Raw genomic sequence first — 27,081 nt, 5'->3', positions numbered from 1 at the left:
GGCTCTCTGCCTTTATTCCTGACGAAGGGCTTTTGCCCGAAACATCGATTTTACTGCTCCTCGGATGCTGCCTGAACTGCTGTGCTCTTCCAGCACCACTAATCCAGAATCTGCTTTCAATATCCATCCAGTCAAGTTCCTCAGGACCTCATAGGTTTCAATGAAGTCACCTCCGACTCTTCTAGACTCCAAAGGATACAGCTATAGTCTGTCTAGCACTTCCTCATAAGGCAATCTGCTCATTCCAGATATTAACTTCTATGAACTGCTTCCAACAGATTAACATTCTTACCTAAGTATGGTGACCAGCACTGCACAGTATTCCAAATGTAGTCTCATCAGTGCTCGATATAACTGAAGAATGACCTCGCTATTCTTGCACTCAATTCCCCTCCCAATAAAACATAACATTCTATTGATTTCCCTGATTATTTGCTGTTCCTGCATACTAACCATCTGCAATTCATACACTAGGGCACTCAGATCTCTTTGCATCTCAGAGCTCTGAAACGTCTCTTCATTTAGATTATATGCTTCTTTCTCGCTCTGTTTCTCTCTCCACAGATGCAGATCAACCTGGTGAGTTTCTACAACATTTTCAGTGTTTGTTTCAGATTTCCAGCACACACAATATTTTGCTTTTACGCTTTTTTTGTTCTTTCTGCCAAAATGGACAATTTCACACTTTGCCACATTGCATTCCATTTACCAGATCTTGCCAACTCACTTACTCTATCTGTAATACCTTAGTAGGCTCCTTATGTCATCTTCACAACTGACTTTCCTTGCTATCTTTGTGCCATCAGCAAATTTAGCCACCGTATATTTTGTCCTTTCATCCAAATAATTTGTATAAATTATAAGAGGTTGAGGTCCTAGCACCAACTCCTGTGGCGCAATATTTATATAATCCTGCCAGTCTGAAAAAGACCCACCTTTTCTAACTCTCCGCTTTCTATTAACCAGCCAATCTTCAATACATGCCAATATGTTACCCTCAATACCATGAGCTTTTATTTTCTGCAATAATCTTTGATGTGACACCTTATCAAATAATTTCTGGATATCTAAGTAAATATATCCACTAGTTGTGCTTTATCTACAGAACTGGTTACTTTTTGAAAGAACTTCAATAAATTAGTTAAAAATGATTTTCCTTTGACAAAACCATGTTGATTCTGCCTGACTACCTTGGTGGTTATCTTACTGAATTAGTTGTGCTGTTAATCCTTTGTATACACTAATTTAGCTACGTCAGGCTGGTTGATTTTAGGAATGTGGGAAAGAAACATCAGCCAGAAATGTCACCATTGTCCAGTCGCCTATAGTGTAGAATATGCATATGTGAAGAAGTGAGAGCAATCACATTTGGCTTCTATCTCTTTCCCTTCCATCCAGTGGAACGGTCCATTAATATTCATTGTTAAATGTTGTAAAATGTAATATCCACAATAAAGGCAGTGCTTATAACTCATGGCATAATCAAAAAAGAATAAGCATGTTACATAGACTTTGTAACATAGAATCATAGAGATGTACAGCACGGAAACAGACCCTTCGATCCAACTCGTCCATGCCGACCAGATATCCTAACCCAATCTAGTCCCACCTGCCAGCACCCAGCCCATATCCCTCCAAACCCTTCCTATTCATATACCCATCCAAATGCCTCTTAAATGTTGCAATTGTACCAGCCTCCACCCATCCTCTGGCAGCTCATTCCATCCACATACCACCCACTGCGTGAAAAAGTTGCCCCTTAGGTCTCTTTTATATCTTTCCCCTCTCACCCTAAACCTATGCCCTTTAGTTCTGGACTCCCCGACCCCAGGGAAAAGACTTACTCTGTTTATCCTATCCATGCCCCTCATAATTTTGTAAACCTCTATAAGGTCACCCCTCAGCCTCCGACGCTCCAGGGAAAACAGCCCCAGCCTGTTCAGCCTCTCCCTGTAGCTCAGATCTTCCAACCCTGGCAACACCCTTATAAATCTTTTCTGAACCCTTTAAAATTTCACAACATCTTTCAGATAGGAAGGAGACCAGAATTGCACGCAATATTCCAACAGTGGCCTAACCAATGTCCTGTACAGCTGCAACATGACCTCCCAATTCCTGTACTCAATACTCTGACCAATAAAGGAAAGCATACCAAACGCCTTCTTCACTATCCTATCTACCTGCAACTCCACTTTCAAGGAGCACTCCAAGGTCTCTTTGTTCAACAACACTCCCGAGGACCTTATCATTAAGTGTATAAGTCCTGCTAAGATTTGCTTATATGCATTATATATTAGTCTATTTTAACACATCACAAGCCACACATTCTCCTTTCTCTTACACATGCTAGCCTATGTTTGAAACTATATGTAATACTACCAGACTGTTGCTAACCTATTGTTATCACACTCCAGTATGAGTTATCCCATCCATAACATGTTCTGGTCTACGGGCAAAATTCTTCAAAACATGTCTTATCCTTTTAGTAACTTACTTCAAGCCATGTTTTATCTGATGTGTTATCCACTCCCAACTAAATGAGGTTGTCCCTTATTTAGCACATTCTTAACAGCATCCACATAACCAACTTAATATAAAATTCATTATCATATGTGACACAAATTGATATGATGTGATCCTGTACATAATACTGTTCAGCTTGGATATTAGAACATAACCTAGATCTCCTTCCCTTGTCATAATGAAATCTCCAGATGTTGGTGATCTTGTTCATTTGTCCTTCCGTTGGATTAGAAACAATGCTGATCTACTTTTTTTCTGAAAATAAGAATGTTCCTGATTTTGAAAGATGCTATTATTCCCCTTAAGCTCTTTGTGTCGACACGGAAAAGGTTAATGAGGAGTTCTCTGCCATATTGTGCCCTTGCTCATAGTTTATTATTGTTAGCCCTGCTCAGCTCCTCTGTTCATTTTATTTGTCTCAGTATCTGCCTACTTAGTCTATCAGTTGCCTAACCAGGATCAGTAATTCTCCTTCTAACAAAATACATACATGGTCCTTTGTCATACCAGTCAGTGTACAGCTGCAATATTTTCTAAATGCATCACATTGACATATCAGTTTAATGAATGACAGAGCTATTGCTATATTACAACAGACTGTATTTAAAAAAAAGACTTAGAGTCAAAGAATCATAGAGATGTACAGTAAGGAAACAGACTCTTCTGTCCAATTCGTCTATGCTGACCAGATATCCCAATTCAATCTAGTCCTACCTGCCAGCACCTGGCTCATATCCCTTCAAACCCTTCCTATTCATATACCCATCCAGATGCCTTTTAAATGTTGCAATTGGACTAGCTTCCACCACTTCCTCTGGCAGCTCATTCCATATACACACCACCCTCTGTGTGTAAAAATTGCCCCTTAGGTCTCTTTTATATCTTTCCCCTCTCACCTTAAACCTATGCCCTCTAGTTCTGGACTCCCCGACCCCAGGGAAAATACTTTGTCTATTTATCCTATCCATGTCCCTCATGATTTTATAAACCTCTTTAAGGTCTCCCCTCAGCCTCCAATGCTCCAGGGAAAACAGCCCCAGCCTATTCAACCTCTCCCTATAGCTCAAATCCTCCAACCCTGGTAAAATCCTTGTAAATCTTTTCTGAACCCATTTAAGTTTCACAACATCTTTCTGATAGGGAGAAGACCAGAATTGCATGCAGAATTCCAAAAGCTGCCTAACCAATATCCTGTACAGCCGTAAACGTGACCTCCCAACAACTGTACTCAATACTCTGACTAATAAAAGAAAGAATACCAAATGCCTTCTTCACTATCCTATCTACCTGCAACTCCACTTTCAAGGAGCTATGAACCTGCACTCCAAGGTCTCTTTGTTCAGCAACACTCCCTAGGACCTTACCATAAAGTGTACACGTTCTTCTAAGATTTGTTTTCCCAAAATGCAGTATCTTGCATTTATCTGAATTAAACTCCAACTTCCACTTCTCAGCCCATTGGCCCATCTGGTCAAGATCCCTTTGTAATATGAGATAACCTTCTTCGCTGTCCACCACACCTCCAGTTTTGGTGTCATCTGCAAACTTACTAACTATACCTCTTGTGCTCAGATCCAAATCATTTATATAAATGATGAAAAGTATTGGACCCAGCACCGATCCTTGTGACACTCCATTGGTCACAGGCCTCCAAGGTGAAAAACAACCCCCCACCACTACCCTCTGTCCTCTACCTTTGAGCCAGTTCTGTATCCAAATGGCTAGTTCTCCCTGTATTCCATGAGAGCTAATCTTGCTATTCAGTCTCCCATGGGGAACTTGTCGAACACCTTACTGAAGTCCATATAAATCACGTCTACCGCTCTGCCCTCATCAATCCTCTTTGTTACTTCTTCAAAAAACTCAATCAAGTTTGTGAGACATGATTTCCCATGCACAAAGCCATGTTGACTATCCCTAATCAGTCCTTGCCTTTCCAAATACATGTACATCCTGTCCCCCAGGATTCCCTCCAACAACTTGCCCACCACCGACGTCAGGCTCACTGGTCTATAGTTCCCTGGCTTGTCCTTACCACCTTTCCTTAGCTAACCTCCAGTCTTCTGGCACCTCACCTGTGACTATCAATGTCACAAATATCTCAGCAAGAGGCCTCATTGGCTATAAAGTACTTTGGGGCATCTGGGCACTGCAGAAGGAGCAATACCAATCCAAGTTAGTCTCTCTTTTATTTATTTCCATTGTCGGTTTTGTCTCCACATATGACACTAGCCACACCAATGTTCCAATTTTGGTCCTCTTCAGTTACTGTATATTAAGACAGCTGGCATTAAATTAAATGTTATGAAGACACACTTTAGTGCACAGTCTCACTGATTTGAGCAATGTATTGGGAAATTGTGGAAAATATTACTACAATCTGTAATATATTCTGCCAATGAGTGAGGCTCATTGGTGGGAGTACACTTCTGAGAAAATTTATCTTCTGGTAACTTTCTCATATTTTTAAAGTGGAACTTCAAAGTGGAACATTTGTGCGGAGGAATTGAAAACATTTTCCTTTCATTTCCATTCTGTCACTGGCTATCAATATCAAGCATTCCCAGAATAGGTATAGCTGAAGAGTTCCCAAAAGTAAAACCCTGCACAGTAATGTCCCATTCTCTATGGATTCCCCCAACCATCTGTAACTAGTCCACGAGGTATTATCATGAACAATGAGAGCTTTAGTTTATGGAATGTTGCTACTCAATCCGGAGGGCTTAAGGTTCTCAGCAGACATTGCCATAAGCCCACTTTTCTTGTTGATTGTGCTAAAACAATTCCATTTCCAACTCCTCTCATCCCATTCTTCTTACAGATTTTCTAGGTTTTAAATAAGACCATAAGACCATAAGACATAGGAGTGGAAGTAAGGCCATTCGGCCCATCAAGTCCACTCCGCCATTCAATCATGGCTGATGCGCATTTCAGCTCCACTTACCAGCGTTCTCCCCGTAGCCCTTAATTCCTCGAGACAACAAGAATCTATCAATCTCGGCCTTGAAGACATAATCTACCACCATTTCCACTTGCATTCTATATCTCTGTATCTAATCACAAATTCATCTGCCTCAGTAACTTTAGCTATGTTGTCTCTATCTACCTGTGATTATTAATATACATTCAAATAGCCTGTGTTTCAGACTTGGGATTCACTTGCTGGGGACAAGTGCCTGAGGGTTCTTTCCATTACCTTTCTTTTCATGTCTGAATACTTTTCCTCAAATGTAGTTCAGGAGCTTTCTTACATTGGAACCAGTGCCATTCACACCCATCAGACAGAAATGCCCTCACTGGTTATCAAGCCAATGTCCAGCACTGGCACTCTGCTTGCTGGAGCTGTCTGGACTGCAACCCAAATTTAACTCCTCTGAACCAGAGACAGGAATACTGCTACGAAAATAATATTCACTCTTTGGGTAAATCCTAAGTATTGCTTCAAAAGAAGGTGATATATTTGCAAGTTAGAACAAAAATTGCTGAAGATACTCAGCAGGTTTGGCAACACCTGTGGAAAGTGAAACAGTTTCAAGTCTGTGCTCTGTTATCAGAACCTTAAGGAAGTTTGACTCTTCGCTTCAGTGGGATTTCTGTTTATGTCTTCTGCCTTGTTAATTTTCAATGCTGTCTATTTTGCTCCTTGGGTTTGATCAGAAATCTACATTCCAGAATCCACGGTATCTCACTTCAAGATATTAGGAAGAATATATTTACCCAAAGAGTTTTAGAATAGTCGGCTAGGTAAAATGATCACAGGAGATATTTAAATATAGTTGGATCTTGAGTTTGCAGAATTTGGTTTATTAGACAAATTAGAGCTTATTAGAGCTTCAAGACCTATTCTCATCACTGATACATCTCATATTCGCCAGGTTTGAAATTAGCCCTGTACACCCGACATCAAGACCTGATAAGCCAAATATTTCTGCAACTAAAATCGAAGTTATCCTTTTGGCTCCTTCAGATATTTTATGCCCCTGTGACCAACTCATCAATCTCTCATCTCTGTGGCCTCAGGCTAAATCTTAATGTGCAGACCCTGGACATGCTGATTCTTACCTTCACTCTGAAGCTGAACCACCTGAAGGCTAGTAATACTTTAGCAGCTTCCATGCTTCTGTGCCCCACAAACTATAATTCTTCTGGTATGTTGTAGCTTGTGTTGTTATCCTACAGTGCACTATAAGGTCTGCATCACCTCCACGCCCACCCCCCCCCCACCCCCCATCACTTCATCTATGCCAACTTCCATTGGCTTGCCATGCTCTATTGAACTGCTTTAATGACTCTTGTTCTAACCTCATATTCCCTGCATGGCATCACACCCCCTTCCATCTCAATATCACTAGATTACTTTGATGGCTCACTCATTTCTTTCCCTCACTGTTTGCTATTTCTTCTCACAGCCTCTAGGATCACCACCTCAATGTTTTTGCCATATGATCTCCCTCTCTACGAAAAGCTGTGTATCAGTCTGCTCCCAAACTACCGTCTTCCAGTTATGTCAGTGTAACTCAGTGAGAAGAAGCACTCTTGACACTGAATCAGAAATCTGTAGATTTCAGTCCTATCTAGACTCTTGAGTACAAAGGACTACACAGATAACCCAGTGCAGTACCGAAGGAGCGCTGCACTTCCAGAGATGACAAACCAAGTTTTTGTCTGAAATAGGAAATAACAACATAAGACAGGAGTAGGCTATTCAACGCTTCAAACCTGTTCCGCCATTCAGTTAGATCATTGATGATCTGTGGCCTCACTCCATAACCCTTAATACTTTTACTTAACAACAATTTATCTATCTCAGATCTGAAATTAACAACTAATTTAACATCAATTATCCTCTTAGGTAGAATTATAGAATCCTTATGGTGTGGAAGCAGGCCCTCCAATTCATCGAGTTTACACCAATCTTCCAATGAGCATCCCACCCAGACCCACTCCCCTACCCTATCCCTGTAACCCTGCATTTTCCATGGCTAGTCCATTTAGCCTGCGCATCCTTGGACACGATGGACAATTTAGCATGGCCAAACCATTTAATGTAAGGGAGCAGTGAAAGATCCAACGGCACTATGTCAAAGAAAAGCAGATGAGTTATTCCTGGAGTTGGGAACAATATTTGAATTAAAGTCACTGAAAATAGATTATTTGGTCCTTATCGCATTGTTGTTTGTGGGATTTTGCAGTGCTCAAATTGGCTACAAAAATACTTCATTATCAGTGAAAGCAATTGTGAAAGGCAACACATCACTTCTTCATTTGCCTCTTTCTCACTCCTGATTTGTAGTCACACTTTTTTTCCAGTGCTTTGTAAAGGTACCCTGAGATATGAGTGTGGGTACTCTTATAGAAAGGTAAATTACATTTGTAATTTAAAAGCTCCCAGGAAGGAAAGTAAATATCTCCCTCTAGTGGTAATCCCACAATTCTATTAAAGGAAAGGAAATACTTTGTAACTTGAAAGTCCCCTTATTGTCCATCCTAAAATTGTCCATCCTAATGGCTAAAAATGTGCGAATCACAAATTTTATTTATCTTTTTTCAGGAGGTAGGTGTTGCTGGCCAGGCCAGCATTCATTACCCACTGGTAATAGCTGTTGAGAAGTTGTGGTGAGTTGCCATATGAGTATTTAAATTGAAACATTGGCTCTTAAAGTTTCCCCTTGAAACTACTGTTTATTTTGGTGTCATCCAAAATGTATATATTGGGAAAGGAAAATAATTTCTTAAAAGGCCACTCACGTAAGTTGTTATAGATAAATGGATGTTTCATAAGGAAGTACAACATGGGTTTTACAAACATGATACCTGGTCTGCAGGGGTTAAGTTACAAGGAGAAATTGTACAACTTAGGCCTGTTTTCTCTAGAATTTAGGCAGTTGAGGGGTGACTGATCAAAGTCTTCAACAGGATAAGACAGGGTAGATAAAGATAAACCATTTCCACTGTTTGGGGATTCTAGAACCAGGGGCCATAGTCTGAAAATCAGGGCCAAACATTTCGGGGAGATGTTAGAAAACATTTCTAAACACAAAGAATGGCAAATGTTTGGAACTCACATCCATAAGTGGCAGTCGATGCAGGATCAGTTTTTAGTTTCAAGTCTGAGATAGATTTTTTTTTGTTAACCAGAGGTTAACAAATCCACAGATCAGACATGATCTCATTGAATGGCTTGAGGGCTGAATGGCCTACTCCTGCTCCTATGATTGTAGAACATTGGTGAAGCTTTATGGTCAGTATGAATTTGTTCAGGGCGAATCATACTTAATTAACTTGCTGAAGTTTTTTGAGAGAGGTAGCAGAGAGGATTGATGAGGGCTGTTAATGTTCAGGTTGGAAGGGAACAGAATATTATTTACAGGAGAAAAAATTGCAAAAAGCTGCAGCACAAAGGGAGTTGGGGTCCTTGTGCACAAAACACAGAAAGCCAGCACACAGGTACAGCAGGTAATCAGGAATGTTAATGGAATGTTCGCCTTTATTTCAATTTGGTGGAGTATAAGTGTAGGAAAGTCTTACTGCAACTGTACAAGGAGCTGGTAGGAACAGATCTGGACTATTGTGAGCAGTTTTGGTGTCCTTATTTAAGGAAATATATAATTTCATTGGAGACAGTTCAAAGAATGTTCACTAAGATGATCCTTGGTATGGAGGGATTGTCTTATGAGAAAGACTAAACAGGTTAGGACTCTACTCACTGAAGTTTAGAAGAATGAGAGGTCATTTCATTGAACTGTATAGGATTCTTAAGGAGTCGAGAGTGTAGTGTTGGAAAAGCACAGCAGGTTAGGCAGCATCAGAGGAGCAGGAGAATCGATGTTTCGGGCATAAGCCTTCCTGATGAAGGGCTTATGCCCGAAACATCGATTCACCTGCTACTTGAATGCTGACTAACCTGCTGTGCTTTTCCAGCACTACACTCTCGACTCTGATCTCCAGCATCTGCAGTCCTCACTTTCTCTTTGGCTTCTTAAGGAGCTTGACAGGGTAAATGTAGTTACCCCCTCATGGGAGAGATTAGTGCCAGACTGTGTAGCTGCAGAATAAAGGGGTGTCAATTTAAGACTGAGATGAGGAGGAATTTCTTCTCTCAGAGGGTTGTGATTCTTTGGAACTCTTTGCTAAAGAGAGCTGTGGTGATAGAGTCTTTGTGTTTTTAAGGCTTAGATAGATTTTGATCAATAGGGGAATCAAGGGTTATGGAAAAAACACAGGAAGTGGACATGAGGAATGTCAGATCAGCCACGATCCTATTGAGTGATCAAGCAGGCTTTGAGGGCCAAACAACCCATTCCTGATCCTATTTCTTATGGTCTTATGGTGTACATGGACTTCTCTAAAGAAGTTCTAATGGTGTCGCAAAACAGGCTTTTGAGCAAAGTTAGAGCTCATGAAATAAAAGGGACAGCAGCAACGTGGATAGAATACAGGGAGCAAAGAATGATGGATGTTTTTCAGGCTGGTGGAATACTTGGACTGGAGTTTAATGGAGGGTCAGTGTTAGAACCTTTGCCTTTCCTAATACCTGTCTATGATTGAGTCTTGGAGTATAGGGCACAATTACAAATTTTGCAGATAATTCACAACCTGGAAGCAATGTGAGAAGGATGTAGGAGAATAGATACCAGATGAAGTTTAATGTGGAGAAGTGTGATGCATTTTGGTTTGAAGAATATAGAGAGACAGTATGAAATGAAAGGTACAATCCTACAAGGAGTGCAGGTGCAGAGGTGTTTTGTTTTATTCATGCATGGGAAGTGGGTGGCAATGGCCAGGCCAGCATTTATTGCCCATCTCTAATTGGCCAGAGTGCAGTTAACAGTCATAGAACATAGAACATAGAAGAATACAGCGCAGTACAGGCCCTTTGGCCCTCGATGTTGCGCCGATCCAAGCCCACCTAACCTATACTAACCCACTATCCTCCATATACCTATCCAATGCCCGCTTAAATGCCCATAAAGAGGGAGAGTCCACCACTGATACTGGCAGGGCATTCCATGAACTTACGACTCGCTGAGTGAAGAACCTACCCCTAACTTCAATCCTATATCTACCCCCCCTTAATTTAAAGCTATGCCCCCTCGTAATAGCTGACTCCATACGTGCACACAATATTCCAGATGCGGTCGTACCAGAGTCTTATACAACTGCATCATGACCTCAGGGCTCCGGAACTCAATTCCTCTACCAATAAAAGCCAGTACGCCATATGCCTTCCTCACCGCACTATTTACTTGGGTGGCAACTTTCAGAGATCTGTGTACATGGACACCAAGATCCCTCTGCTCATCCACACTACCAAGTATCCGACCATTAGCCCAGTACCCCATCTTTTTGTTATTCTTCCCAAAGTGAATCACCTCGCACTTAGCTACATTGTATTCCATCTGCCACCTTTCTGCCCAGCTCTGCAGCTTCTCTATATCCTGCTGTAACCTGCCACATCCTTCCTCACTGTCTGCAACTCCTCCGACTTTCGTATCATCCGCAAACTTGCTTACCCAACCTTCTAACCCCTCTTCCAGGTCATTTATAAAAATGACAAACAGCAATGGTCCCAAATCAGATCCTTGCGGAACACCGCTAGTGACGGCACTCCATGTAGAAACTTTGCCATCAACTACTACCCTCTGTCTTCTTCCATCCAGCCAATTCCTAATCCAAACCTCCAACTCACCCTCAATGCCATATCTCCGTATTTTCTGCAGTAGCCTACCAATCACATTGCTGTGGGTCTGGAGTCATGTATAGACCAGACCAGGTAAGGATGACAGTTTCCTTCCCTAAAGGACATTAGTGAACCAGCTGGACTTTTCCAACAATTGACAATGGTTTTACGGTCATCATTAGATTGCTAATTCCAGATTTTTAATGAATTCAGCATCCACCATCTGCCATCCAGGGACTTAAACCCAGGACCCCAGAACATTAGCTGAGTTTCTGGATTAATAATCGAGCAAGAATACCACTAGGCCATTGACTCCCATTAGAAGGTGTGTAAGAATGTATAAATCAATAAAGGTGACAAGATAGGTTGAGCAAGCAGTTAATAAAGCATATTGTGACCTCAGCATTATTAATATGGGTGTGGAGCACAAAATCAGATATTTTGTAAAACCTGCTTTAGATAATAGCTAGACCTCAGCTGGAATATTGCCTCCAGTTCTGGATGCCACACTTTAGGAAAAATGTTAAGGGCATTGGAGAGAGTACAGAAGAGGTTTACGAGAATGAACATAGAATAGCACAACCCAGGAACAGGCTCTTCGGCCCACCATGTCTATGCCGACCATGATGTCATTTTAAACCTATCCCATCTGCCTACAGATGGTCGATATCCTCCCATACCCTGCTTTTTCATACGTCTGTCTAAATGTCTCTTAAACATTGTGATCACATCTGCTTCTATTACCTTTCCTGGCAGCATGTTTTAACAACTTACCACCCTCAGGATACGAAACCTGCCTTTCAACATCTCCTTTAAACTTTCCAGCTCTCAACTTAAACCTATGCACCCTAGTACTTGAAATTTCCATTCTGAGAAAGAGACTCTGACTATCCATGCCTCTCATAATTTTATATACTTCTAATAAGTGGTCTCCCAGCCTCTGACACTCCAACAAAAATAATCCAAGTTTGTCTAACGTCTCCTTATAACTACAACACTCCAATCCAGGCAACACCCAGTAAACCTCTTTTGCACCCTCTTCAAAGTCCCCACATCCTTCCTGTTGTGTGGCAACCAGAACTGTACACAAAACTCCAAAAATGACCTAACCAAAGTTTTATTCAGCAATATGATTTGATAACTTTTAAACTCAGTGCCCTTACTGATAAAAGCAAGCATGCTGTACACCTTCTTTATCACAGTATCTACTTGTGCTGCCGTTTTCAGGGAGCTATGGACTTGCATCTGTGTATCAATGCTCCTAAGGGTCCTGCCATTTACTGTGTACTGTATCAATGCTCCTAAGGGTCCTGCCATTTACTGTGTACTCAGGGAGCTATGGACATGCATCTGTGTATCAATGCTCCCAGGGGTCCTGCCATTTACTGTGTACTTTCCTCTTGCCATTTGATCTCCCAAATGCATCACCTCACACTTATCCAGATTAAACTTCATCTGCCATTTCTCCACCCAATTTTCCAACTGATGTATGTCATGCTGTATCCTTTGACAACCTTCTTCACTATCCACACTTCTACAAATCATCATGTTGTCTACAAATGTACAACCTAGAATTTCATACAAATAATTTATATATTTACAAATAACAGTGGTCCCTTTGAGCCCTTCTCATTCTTTGTTTCAGGATTGAGGAATTTAAGTTCTAAAAATGGATTAGAAAAGATGAGACTGTTTGCCTTGGAAAACAGAAAGCTTCAGGGAAGATCTGAATGAAGTATTGAAGATGAACAATTTCATAAACTTTTTCACATAACCAGTGATTTGGTTCTGGAATGCAGTGCCTGAAATTGTGCTGCCGGGGTGAAAACATACAAAAGGAAATTAGGCAATTGTTTGATGAAGTACAATGAGTAGGTTACAGGGAACATTAGAGCAAAATGGACATTTGGAGAGCTGCACAGATGTAGTGGACTAATGGACCTTTTTCTGTGCTATAAGAATTCTCTGATTTTGTGATTGTAACAAACAGTCAGCAGCAGGGTTTTTGCTGTGAGGAAACAGGTGAAAGCTGTGTTTCACATTTCGTAGACATACCATATTCCTGGTGAGAATTTCAAATTCTACACACTTCCACCAAATGTTCTGCAGTGGTTCCATCAATTCTAGTTGTATCTTTAAATATGGTTTTTGTAAAATGATAGCTCCAGAGTTAAACCATATCAAGAATATGTTACATTTATGTAGCATTTTCAGAAGTCTCACGAACTGTTTCACATTCAATGAATTGATTTCAATGTGTTTTCACTGTTTTTATGTCAGTGTAAATGTGCTAACTGTTTCGCATGTGGTGATATCCAACAGACAGCAAAGAAATGACCGATCAGTCCATCTTCTTTTTATGGCAGTACTCTGCCAGTTTATGTGGAATATCCTGCTCTTCCCTGAATACTGCTTTGTGACTGTTAATGTCTGTTGAAGCATCGAGAGTAGACAACAGCCGCAGTTCCATCTTAGTCATGAAAGCTCAAACAATGCAACACTTCTTTTTGCACAGTTAAATGTCAAACTAGTGCACATGCTCATTCCCGAAAATGGGGCTTGAACTCACACCTGAACTTAAAAAAGAATGTGCTCAAAGACTTCTTTCATTCTTTTTGCCAATACATAACAATGAGCTCCTGTAAAAGAAGCTCTGTATGGATTGGGGTTGTGACAATGCTATGGCACACTCTTGGGCTTAAAGTATTTCAATTCCTATTTTGCAATTTCATTCAGTACTTTTTAGGCTTTTGAGTGAATGACAATCCTTTGTTGCATTCTGCAAAGCGATATAGACCATTCCAAAGCTGGTTTCACGAACATACCACTTTGTGTTCTATTAAGCCACAGTGGCTCAGTGATTAGCACTGCTGCCTCACAGTGCCAGGGACCTGGATTGATTCTAGCCTCGGGCAACTGTCTATGTGGAGTTTGCATGTTCTCCCCGTGCCTACATGTGTTTCCTCCGGGTGCTCTGAGTTCCTCCCACAGTTCAAACATATGCAAGTTATGTGGATTGGCCATGATAAATTATCCATAGTGTTCAGGGATCTGTAGGTTAGATGCACCAGCCATGGGAAAAATAGAGGTACAGAGATAGAGTAGGGGAATAAGTCTGGGTTGGATGCACTTCAGAGGGTTGGTGTAAACTTGTTGGGACGAATGGCTTGTTTCCACACTGGGGATTCTATATTTTAAAATAAAAGCCACATAGAATGGAGAGCTTTCCAGTTCAGGTATGTTTCTCTGCTGGACTGGCTGCTCTTTTCTGAGATAACTGCAATATTCTCTGATTAAAAGAGATAAAATCAGCCACCATTCCCACTTTTGCTAGTGGTCAAGTGGGTGAAGGCATGCCTTTGTGGACATTCAGGAAGCACAGGATTTGACTTGGTGTAACTGGTTACTGTCGATATTGAACTTGCTAGCTCATGCTGCCAGGGTTCATGTGTGAATCACTGGATGGGCTACATAGAATCTAACAAATTACCATCTTGTCTCAGGGGAGGATTTTTATTATACTGTCAGCTTCTCTGACCTTACTTCAAATTCTTCAGCCAATGCACAGGTGGAATCATAATTCTTTTCTTTGTTTCATGGGGAATGCTAAGCTGAAATGCTCAGCCTGCAGAATATCATAATTACTGGGTTCCTATCCGAGAACTGGAGCAAGAAGCAAAAATGCCTTTGATTGGAACAGACGAATGAAACTGGTCACCTCTGTGATTTCAGGAAGTGACTGAGGGATATAGATTGTAAAGTGTTAACCTCTTGCACTAACTGGGCCCTGGAAATGACTTGATTGATGTTTGTACTCCAGTCTTACTTAACTTAGACTGATGAGCAATGGATGTCTATTTTGTGACCCCCACAACTTCCTTCCCAACAGAACAGCAATATAGCCAGAAGCCCTCAAACAAATGGTGTGTGTGTGTGTGTGTATGGGGGAGGTGCGGGAGCAGCGTTGTATAGTGGCGTTGAAGCCAACTAAGTAAGGCCAGTACCTGGGGACAGTTTTGATATTTGTCACATTTCGGGGGGCTGTCCTGCATCCCTACAAGGGTTCATTTGAACTCCTAAAAGTTTTCTTAGTGCCCATGGATTTGCTGAAGAATCCTGATCACATCACTAACTTATTTCAAAAGGGAGCAGACAATGATTATTAAGTCTCTAGGATCAGTTGCTGAACAGATTGGTCACAGACCATCCAAAATCAGGCTCCACATTTTGTCCCCCAAATGAAAAAAGTTTTGGGACAATCCCCATCCATTATGCGGAACACAACAAAGGGTTAACATTCAATTAAGTTCTAACAGCTGAAATCTGAAAATGTGCTTTTACAAGTGATTTTTACAGTTAGAAACCAAGTTGTGAAGACAGTACAGGACCCAGTAATTATGATATTCTGCAGTCTGAGCATTTTAGTTTAGCATTCCCCATGGAACAAATAAAAGAATTATGATTCCACCTGTGTATTGGCTGAAGAATTTGAAGTAAGGTCAGAGAAGCTGACAGTATAATAAAAATCCTCCCCTGAGACAAGATGGTAATTTGTTAGATTCTATGTAGCCCATCCAGTGATTCACACATGAACCCTGGCAGCATGAGCTAGCAAGTTCAATATCGACAGTAACCAGTTACACCAAGTCAAATCCTGTGCTTCCTGAATGTCCACAAAGGCATGCCTTCACCCACTTGACCACTAGCAAAAGTGGGAATGGTGGCTGATTTTATCTCTTTTAATCAGAGAATATTGCAGTTATCTCAGAAAAGAGCAGCCAGTCCAGCAGAGAAACATACCTGAACTGGGAAGCTCTCCATTCTACATGGCTTTTATTTTAAAATATAGAATCCCCAGTGTGGAAACAAGCCATTCGTCCCAACAAGTTTACACCAATCCTGTGAAGTGCATCCAACCCAGACCTATCCCCTTACTCCATCTCTGTAACTATTTCTCCCATGGCTGGTGCATCTAACCTACAGATCCCTGAAACTATGGATAATTGATCATGGCTAATCCACCTAACTTGCCCATGTTTGAACTGTGGGAGGAACTCAGTGAGTTCACAGTTAAGGTTGAATATCGATAAAGAGTAAAAGACAAAATGAGGTAAGGCAAGAAGGGACAATTAGGTAACATCATGCTTTGGTTTTTAAAAATGCACAAAAGGAACTGGGGGAGAAGAGAATTTCCACATGAGATCCTGGAAAAGATTTGATTATTGTTTTCATTTTCTATTTATTTCTCTTTGCATGCTATATGTCCTTTTAAAGTGTTTTTACATTTACACCTTAAGTAAGTTAGCTTGTCAACAAGCGCTCCTATGATCTGCTGTCAGTATTTAGGTAACAAAAATTAGTTCCCTTTACTGACAGCAGAACCGCAGCCCAGGGAAACACTGTACAAAGTGTTTAACACACCATTAGATGAACTAAAGATCTGCTTTATAAAATATGATTTATTATTGCAGAGGTTCAGTCCAGTAGAAACCTAAATAACTTTAGGGGGTGGCACGGTGGCTCAGTAGTTAGCACTGCTGCCTCACAATGCCAGGGACCCCAGCCTCAGGTGACTTTCTGTGTGGAGTTTGTACATTCTTCCTGAGTCTGTGCAGGTTTCCATCAGCTGCTCTGATTTTTTTCCCACAGTCCAAAGATGTGCAGGTTAGATCGATTGCCATGGTAAGTTGCCCTCAAGATTAGAGTGGTGCTGGAAAAGCACAGCAGGTCAGGCAGCACCTGAGGAGCAGGAAAATTTATGTTTCTTGATGAAATTCCTGATGAAAGGCTTTTGCCCGAAACGTTGATTTTCCTGCTCCTCGAATGCTGCCTGACCTGCTGTGCTTTTCCAACACCACTCTAATCTTGACTCTAATCTCCAGCATCTGCAGTACCCACTTTCGCCATGGTAAATTGCCTGCCCCACCCCTATCTGTGTTCCGCAGAGACCATTCCCTCCATGACTCTCATTAGGTCCGCGCTCCCCACCAACCCACCCTCTACACCTGGCACTTTCCATTGCACCCACACGAGGTGTAAAACCTGTGCCCACACCTCCCCCCTCACCTCCGTCCAAGGCCCTAAAGGATCATTTAAAAGCTGGCAGAGATTTTCTTGAACATCCTCCCACCTCACTTAGTGTGTCCATTGCTCTTGATGTGGTCTGCTCTACATTGGGGAAACAGGGCGGCAACTCGCAGAGCAGTTCAGGGAACATCCCTGGTCTGCACGCACCAAACAACCCAAATGCCCTGTGGCTGATCACTTCAACTCCCCCAAGGACATGCAAATCCTTGTCCACCACCAAAACAAAGCCACCTGCCAACTGGAGGAAGAAGACCTCATCTTTTGCCTTGGGACCCTACAACCATATAGCATCATTGACTTCACCAATTTCCAAGTTTCCCTTATTCTAGATCCAAACTTCCAACTTGGCACCACCCTCTTGACCTAACATATCTGTCCATCTTCCTTCCTACCTGTCCACTCCACCCTCCCACCAACCTATCATTATCACTTCCTACCACCATTGCACCTGCCTTCCCCCCAGCCTTCCCCCCACCTCCTTTTTTATCTCTCAGCCCCCTTTCCTCTCCACATCCCTGATGAAGGGCTAATGGTGACTCTTCTGCCCCTCAGATGCTGCTTGACCTGCTGTGCGTTTTCCAGCACCACAATTTTCGACTTGACTCTCCAGCATCTGCAGTCATCACTTTCTCCATAGTTCCCAGGGAAATGCAGCTGAGGTGTATTAGCCATGGGAAATGCAGGGTCACACAGATAGGGTAGGGGGTAGGATGCTCTTCGGAGGGTTGGTAAGGACTCGATGGGTTGGATAGCTTACTTTGACACTGTAGGGATTCTACGAACCTGCATTCTCTCAAACATTGGAACAACATTTGGCCCATTTTAAGTGGGAATATACAGAGGGACAAGAGTACATTATTCAGTCTCTTCAACCTATTCCAACATTCAATAAAATCATGGATGTTCTGTCATTTAACTCCATTAATTTGTCTTTGATGGGTATCCCTTCCCTAATGATATTCTGCCAACTGCAGTCTTGACAAATTCAATTGACCCACATGCACAGACTGCTGGGGGAGAGAATCTCACGTAACCAGTATTTTTTGAGTGAAAAGGAATTTGTGATTTCACTCCCAAAGGCCCTAGCTCTAATTTTGTCTTCTTTTGTTCTGCTTCCCACACCAGAGACAAAAGCTTTTTTTCTGAATCAACTCATTCAAATTCTTTTATCGTTTTAAACACCTCAATTAAATTACATCCCAACATTCTAAACAGTATAATACAAGGTAGGTTTGTGCAAGCTGTCTTCCTAATTTCAGCCGCTCGGTTCCAAGTATCATTCCCGAGAAACTGTGCTGCGTCTCCTTCATATATGTTCCTGTTCTGTGACATTCACAATTCAGTATTCACAACTGGTTTCTGACCAAGTGAAAGCAAATTCCACCCCCACCTCTCAACCCCATTGGGATAATGCCTGACCTTCTATTCGCTTTTCTGAATACTATTTGTACCTTTACAATAATTTATGTACATGGGCACCTGAATTCCTTTACTCCTCCTTTAGTTGAATGGGTGCCTTGTGTATCAGCATGAAATGGCACTTGATACTTATTATTCACCCCAATTAATGGAGCTGGATATTATCCAGGGAGCTTAAATGTCGGGGACAAAAACAGAAATTGCTGGGAAAACTCAGCAAGTCTGGCAGCATCTGTGGAGAGAAAGCGTGTTAACGTTTCGGATCCATTGACCCTTCTTCAGAAATGCGGGGGAGTCGGGGACAGAATCATTACAACCTGTTTTCTATTACTACCTGAACTAATTTGTCCCTCATCCACCTAGTCTCGCACCACTATGAAAGTATTCCAATTTTCCTTTCTTAGACCCATAATGGCTGGCCTCATGCCATTTGCAGCATTTCTCCTAGCCAATCAGTCAAAACATTACTTGTCACATTGTCAAAATACTTTCCCACCCTACTCTCTGAGCCTTATCTCCCAATCAGTCATCAACTCATCACAGTTAAAAATCACTCAACACCAGGTTATAGTCCAACAGGTTTATTTGGGAAGCACTAACTTTCAGAGCGCTGCTCCTCACCAGGTGGTTGTGGAGGTTAAGATTATGTTCACAGAATAGCCAAAGGAGTCCAGTGTCACAGAAATGTGATACAGCAAACAATCTTAGATTCAAACTTTCATCATTAATAATGGGATATGCTGGTTTCTATTCTTCGATATGTAAATTCCAGAACTTCTTTTAAATTACATTCTCAAGATAACTCAGCATTTTAAACAATAGGTGTGAAGTCTGTCTGTGTCCCAATGCTATGTCAGACTGATAAGCCCTCTCTATAGTTTTACAGAGTTTTATATGGATTTATGCAGTTTTTGAGCAAAATAAAATGTAATTCTGCAAAAACAAATTCACCCCATAAGCTTATATGTGTGTGCATGTGAGTGTGTGCATGTGGGCGTGACTACACGTGATAGAACATGTGTGTATATTTTCCTTGGATGGTGATGGCTAGCACAAGAGGACATAGCTTTAAATTGAGGGGTGATAGATATAGTACAGGCGTCAGAGGTAGTTTCTTTACTCAGAGAGTAGTAGGGGCATGGAACGCACTGCCTGCAACAGTAGTAGACTCACCAACTTTAAGGGTATTTAAATGGTCATTGGATAAACATATAGGTGAAAAGGGAATAGTGTAAGATAGATGAATTTCAGATTGGTTCCATGGGTCGATGCAACATTGAGGGCTGAAGGGCCTGTACTGCGCTGTAATGCTCTATGTTCTATGTTTTATGTATATGTGTAAGCTTGATTAAGTATGTGTGTGAGTGTGATGGGGTATGTGTGAGAGGGTGCTTGTGTTGGTGTGAGCGTGGGGGGTGTATGTGTATGCATATGAGAGAAAGCTTGTGTATGAAGGTGTGTGTGTCTGTCAGTCTCTCTGTCTGACAGTCTGTCTGTCTGGCTGTCTGTCTGTCTGTGTGTGCATTGTATAGTGGGGTCACTTTTGGTGTGACATAAACCCAAGGTCCCAGTTGAGGCTATTCCCATGGGTATCGAACTTTGCTATCAGATTCTGCTCAGCTTGTCCCGAAATCCACCCAACTCAGAGGGAACACTCCTGTCTGTTAATTGTTGTGCTGTGTCATTCATCCATTGGCGTAGTGTCTGGTCGCACCAAGGTACTATGCCTCAGGACATCCTTACCTGTAGCTTATGAAATAGACCACGTTGGCCGAGTCACATGAGACGCGTATATGATGAGAGGCGTAATGGTGTTACCTGTGTCGATACTCTGACATGTCTTGCAGTGGCTGCTGTGGCAGGGTCGTACGGCGTTGTCCTGAAGGCTGGGCAGTTTGCTACAGATCGTGATTTGTTTGAAGTTTGTTGGTTATTTAAAGGCGAGAGGTGGAGGAGCAGGGAAACTACACAGTGATATCAACAAGTTTCATCCCATCAGACATACCATGCATTACTCTTTAATGTCCGTCTCATTCTTGGATACATGCATCTCCATCAAAGAAGGGCACCTCAGCACCTTACTGTACCACAAACCTACCATTAACCTCACAATGCTGCACGTCTCCAGCTTCTACCCAAATATATTAAGACAGCCATCCCCTACAGACAAGCCCTATGCATACACAGGGTCTGTTCGGATGAGGCAGAACGTGACGGACACTTGAAAGTGCTCAAGGATGACCCCCAAAAGAACAGGGTACGATGATCAACTCATCAACCGCCAGTTCCGATGTGCCACAGCAAGAAACCATAATGACCTCCTCAGGAGACAGACACAGGCTGCAACTGACAGGGTAGCCTTCATTGTCCAGCACTTCCCAGGAGCCGAACGACTTCACCATGTTCTACGCGGCCTGCAACACATTATCAATGAAGATGAGCACCTCACCAAGACCTTCTCTGCGCCTCCACCTCTCGCCTTTAAACAACCACTAAACCTTAATTAGATCATGATTTGTAGCAAACTGCCCAGCCTTCAGGACAACAACACCGTACAACCATGCCACAGCAGCTACTGCAAGACGTATCAGAATATCGATACTGCTAACACCATTACATGTGGGGACACCTCCCACCATTATGTGGCGAGTACTCATGTGACTCGGCCAACGTGGTCTATCTGATAAGCTACAGGCAAGGAGGCCCTGAGGCATAGTACATTGGTGAGACAGAACAGGCACTATGGCAACGGATGAATGGGCACCGCACAATGATCACCAGACAGGAGTGTTCCCTCCCAGTCGGGGAACACTTCATTGGTCCAGGACATTTGGCCTCGGACCTTCAGGTGACCATCCTCCAAGGCGGACGTTGGGACAAGCAACAACGCAGAGTGGCTGAGCAGAAGCTGGTAGCAAAGTTCAGTACCCATGGGAATGGCCTCAATGAGGACCTTGAGTTCATGTCATACTAGAGGTGACCCCATGCATGACATAAACATGTGTGCACGCACACACACACATACACACACACAGACCCTCACTCATACACAAGCACTCTCTCATGTGCACACACATATACACACCCCCCTCACACACATACTACACACATGCACATACATACACCCTCTATCATGTGCACTCACACCCACACGCACATACTCACATGCACACTCAATCTGTTGCTCCAACATGGACACACATATGAGCTTATGGGGTGAATTTGTTTCTGCAGAATTACATTTTCTTTTGCACAAAAACTGCAAGAATCCATTTACAACTCTGTAAAACTATACAGAGGGTTTGTCAGTCTGACATAGCATTGGGGCACAAACAGACTTCACACCTATTGTTTAAAAACCTGTGATATCTGGAGAATGTACTTTAAAAGAAGTTTTGGGATTTATATATTAAAGAACAGAAACCAGCATATTCCATTATTAAAGATGAAAGTTTGAATCTAAGATTGTTGACTGTATCACATCTCCGTGACACTGGACTCCTTTGGCTATAAATTCTGTGAACATGATCTCAACCTCCACAACCACCTGGTGAAGGAGCAGCGCTCCAAAAGCTAGTGCTTCCAAATAAACCTAATGGATTATAACCTGGTGTTGTGTGATTTTTAACTTTGTCCATCCCAGTCCAACACTGGCACATCCAAGCATGGCAACTCAGCACAAGTTTACCTCCAATTCTATGCAGTCTCAGTGTTCACACCATCTCCTGTGATGAAATGGCTTTTCAAAGTCCATTTAGACAACATAAATAGTCATACCCTTTCTTGTTGGTGACCTCCCCATTATCTTGTGCTCTAATTCATCGTCTGTCTCCCTCTCTCTCTCCCATTCTTTCAGATTCCATATGCAGCAAGCCTGATGAGGAAAGAAAGACTCAGCACACAGATGAATAAAAGCTAAACAATTCATGAACAGGACTGAAGCTTTGGGTTAGTACATGTGGCTAAATTCATGTTGTGAACACATTACAAGAGGGAAATTAATAAGGTTTGAGAGGAACATTTCACAGTGACCATTTGGAGGGAGCACTGGGAGAGAGAGAAGGAATATAGTGAGAAGATTTTCATCCTGATATTGAAAGTGCTCAGCACTGTGCACCAACCTATACCTGTGAGTAAAAATCTGTCATGGCCTGTTTATATGTGTAATTGGTGGAGTGCTACCAAAGCATGACAAAAAAAGGTTCAATGTTGTCCCAAAAATGGACCTTGCATTTCAATTCAGCATTTGCAGCAAGCAACCGGCCATGCGTACCCATGTGATCTAATTGAATTTGGGTCATTGTCTCTTCAGTGGGATCCCTGGCATAGGTCCTGGAAATGGGTTGGGGTAGGAGAAGAACTAGAGAGAGTTTGTGATCACAGACTGATGGTTTGTCTCAGGATGTGAGGTAAGCATAATTTGTACTTTATGGTGGTGGTTGCTTGGGCACATTAATTTCAACAAAGCCCAAGTTCCGCTGGCTCACCAGCCTTCTTTATATCAGGTTCTGTTGAAATGTTCTTCAAGTAGCCTCTTATTCACATCTGCCTCTCCATTAACTTAATTTAATTGAAAACTATGACCTTTGTATGGTATGACCCACCTGTACTGTACGCAAACAAAACTTTTCACTGTAGCTAAGTACATGTGACAATAATACATCATAGGATCCCTACAGTGTGGAAACAGGCCCTTCGGCCCAAGAAGTCCACACCGACCTTCTGAAGAGTAACCCACTCTACATTTATCCCCTAGAGAAAGTGAGGACTGCAGATGCTGGAAATCAGAGTCAAGAGTGTAATGCTGGAAAAGCACAGCAGGTCAGGCAGCATCCGAGGAGCAGCAGAAACGATGTTTCGGGCACAAGCCCTTCATCAGGAAACCTGAAATGTCAATTCTCCTGCTTCTTGGATGCTGTCTGACCTGTTGTGCTTTTCCAACACCACACTCTCAACTAAATTTAACCCCTGACTAATGCACCCAACCTTCACATCCCTGAACACTGTGGGCAATTTGGTTTGGCCAATTCACCTAACTTGCACATGTTTGGATTTTGGGATGAAACCGGAGCAACCACAGGAAACCCACACAGACACAGGGAGAACATGCAAACTCTACACAGACAGTCACCCGAGGTTGGAGTCAAACCCAGGTCCCTGGTGCTGTGAGACAGCAGTACTAAGCACTGAGCCACCGTGCCATCCCAAATCAAATCAAATCCAAAAATTCTGCTACCCTTGTCCTGACTTGCACTAAATTCCATTTGTCCATTGCCCCTGTAATTGCTCAGTTTCCTGGCTCACTTGTACATCAATTTTAACATTTATATGCTGGTTTGCAAATTTCTTCGAGCATCTAACTCTAACTACCTCTTTACATTATCCATTCCTATAACTGTACAAAAACTCTCATTCACCCTCACTTCTTTTGATTTACAAATAGTGAACAGACCTTCAATCATCAGTCCTGTAAACTCCCCAGTGTTGTCTCTAAATTTTAGGCCTACTCCACCCCTCCCTTTAAAAGCTGTGCCTTTGACAGTTATTTTGTAATTAGATTAGCTTAGTTACAGTGTGGAAACAGGCCCTTTGGCCCAACAAGTCCACACCAACCCCCCGAAGCGCAATCCACCCAGACCCATTCCCCTACATTTACCTCTTCACCTAACACTACGGGCAATATAGCATGGCCAATTCACCTAACCTGCACATTTTTGGATTGTGGGAGGAAACCGGAGCACCCGGAGGAAACCCGCACAGACACGGGGAGAATATGCAAACTCCACACAGAGAGTCGCCTGAGGTGGGAATTGAACCCTGGTCTCTGGTGCTGTAAGGCAGCAGTGTTAACCACTGTGCCACCATGCCACCCATTTATCTTCATCTACTTCTTCAGCTCAGTGTGAATGTTTTAATTAATCATGTTCCTGTGAACGTACCTTACCCTGTGGAGATTGTGCACTTTTGCATGTGGAAATTTTCTTTTTTTATTCATTTGTGGGATGAGGGTATTGCTGACTAGGCCAATATTTATTGCCCATCCCTAATTGGCCAGAGTACTAATCTAAGAGTCAACCACATTGCTGTGAGTCTGGAGTCACATATAGGCCAGACCAGGTAAGGATGGCAGTTTCCTTCCCTAAAGGGCATGAGTGAACAAGATGGGTTTTTCCCCTGACAATTGGCAATTGATTCAGATTTTTACTTAATTCCAATTCCACCAGCTGCCTTGGCAGGATTTGAACCCCGATCCCCAGATCATTACCTGGGTCTCTGGATTAACAATTCAGGAATAATACCACTAGGCTATTGCCTCCCTCCTCAAAATATGAATATGAGTGCCTTCTTTAAACCATGGTTTTATATTGACTGGGTTTTCTTCATTGCACAGAAGCATATGATGAAGTGCACGTCATTTGTAAGATATAAGCATAGAGCAAAGTTCCACATGCAAGCCTTGAGCATCAGAAGGAAGATCAAGCAAAGGACTGAAGGACCAAGCACAATGTGAAACCCTGGAAATTCAAACTCAACAATAGTTAATATGTAAAACAATGATTTCCTAAGAGACATTATCATGAGTTCAAACTTTATTAGTAGCATAAAGAATCACAATTAACTGGCTTCTTAAGTTGGTGGTGCTTATATTTAGATATTTTTGTGACATAAAGAAGGCTGGTGAGTCCACTCTAAGAAGATTGGTGTGTCCATTTTTAAGGTACTAATAATCTTACCTTAAGGAGACTGTTGAGAACGTTTTTTTGGATGATTACTAAAAGCATTCGTAAGAAGATCGGTGAGCTGCTTCAAGGGGGATTAGTGTGCCCAATTTAAGGAGGTTAGGAAGCCAATGTAAATTCTGTGAACACAATGGATTAATGAACAACAAAGTACGTGTATGTGTGTGTGCACGCATGTGCGTGTGTGTGGACTTCAAGAAGACCATCAGTTATCTCATTGAACGATTCTCTGGAAGAAATACTACAAATTCAGCTCTTGATTAGTGGACTGGAATTGCATTAAGCTCAAGAGGAGGGAAGCAGATCATGAACAGGAATTGACACCACTAATCTAATCCTTCTCTTGCTTTTGCCTGCTTAATTTATTAACGGTTAAATAAGAGTATCCTCTATCACTTGAAATATTTTGGCTTTAAATATTGGGTGTATTTAATATTACTGTTATTATTAAAATGTATTTAAATCCTCTTTGTGCAAATCCCTAATTAATTAGGTGTGTAAATAAAACCTGGCATATATCAATTACTGCAATGAAGGTAAATGGATTGTCTTGGGATATGGAATGATGATATGAAAGTTTATCTTTGTTTGAGTGGAAACAAAAATATATACAGGCATACACTTGTAGCTCAGAAAATACTGATTTCTCAATTCAGATATTGTTAATCACACTTCTTCACTGATGCTGAATGTAGGCACAGTGAATTTATCTTCTATAAATATTTTAGTTATCTATTTTAATCTCCTCATTGAAAGTACATGGCTCCTCTTGGTCCAATGGTTTCAGTACTTCGCCCATGTGGCTACTCATTATCTATGAATTGGTTGAATATTTTATTAGATTCCCTATAGTGCAGAAACAGGCCCTTCGGCCCAACCAGTCCATACTGACCCTCGGAAGAGTAACCCACCCTGACCCATTTCCCTGTGACTAATGCACCTAGCACTATGGGCAATTTAGCATGGCCAGTTCACCTAACCTGTACATCTTTGGACTGTGGGAGGAGACCGGAGCAAACTCATGCAGACATGGGGAGAATGTGCAAACTCCACACAGACAGTCAACCGAGGCTAGAATTGAACCTGGGACCCTGGTGCTGTGAGGCAACAGTGCTAACCACTGAGCCACCGTGTTGTCCTAAATATGGATAAGTAAGTCCTCACCTGATGTTTACACCAAGACATTTCTGCCACAATAACTGCATGCTCTGAATTGAATAAGGTCCTATACTGTGCATTCAGAGTTGACATTCCAGCACTACTCAGAAGGTCTTGTGGTGCAGTGGTAGTGTGGTAGACCTCTCAAGCCCAGGAAGCCCAGGTTCCAGTCCTATCTGCTCCAGAGGGTGTCATTGCATATTTGAACAGGTTGATTAAAAATATTCCAGACCAGTTCTGCCATAATTAGAGGCAGGGTAAAACTTGCTCCTAAAGTTCAAATTTTGGTGAAGTGTCTATCTTCAATCATGATATGTTTTCCATTGCACACAAAACCAATTCAGATTTAATCAAGTTGACAATTCAAGGTTAATAATTAGAGATATTCATGCCTGTGTGCTGTTTTCTCAGTAGATACATAGTTCCACAGTTTCATAGAAATCCGACAGTGTGGAAGCAGGCCATTCAGCTCAT

General features: G+C 42.0%; 1 protein-coding gene across 5 annotated transcripts in view; it reads left to right on the top strand.

The window, feature by feature from the left end:
* Positions 1-25,956, top strand: part of skor2 (SKI family transcriptional corepressor 2) — an 82,694-nt gene extending 56,738 nt beyond the window's left edge. For all 5 annotated transcript variants that reach the window (XM_043716894.1, XM_043717061.1, XM_043716719.1 and 2 more), the window contains 2 exons: positions 22,566-22,657; positions 25,101-25,956. In XM_043716894.1, coding sequence (XP_043572829.1) covers positions 22,566-22,628 — 63 coding nt within the window. In that variant the 3' untranslated portion in view covers positions 22,629-22,657; positions 25,101-25,956. The remainder of the gene's footprint in view (positions 1-22,565; positions 22,658-25,100) is intronic.
* Positions 25,957-27,081: the final 1,125 nt, after the last annotated feature.

This window comes from Chiloscyllium plagiosum, chromosome 1 (assembly GCF_004010195.1).
Source record: "Chiloscyllium plagiosum isolate BGI_BamShark_2017 chromosome 1, ASM401019v2, whole genome shotgun sequence".
Classification (NCBI taxonomy): Eukaryota; Metazoa; Chordata; class Chondrichthyes; order Orectolobiformes; family Hemiscylliidae; genus Chiloscyllium; species Chiloscyllium plagiosum.
This window is presented reverse-complemented; position numbering and strand designations above follow the sequence as displayed.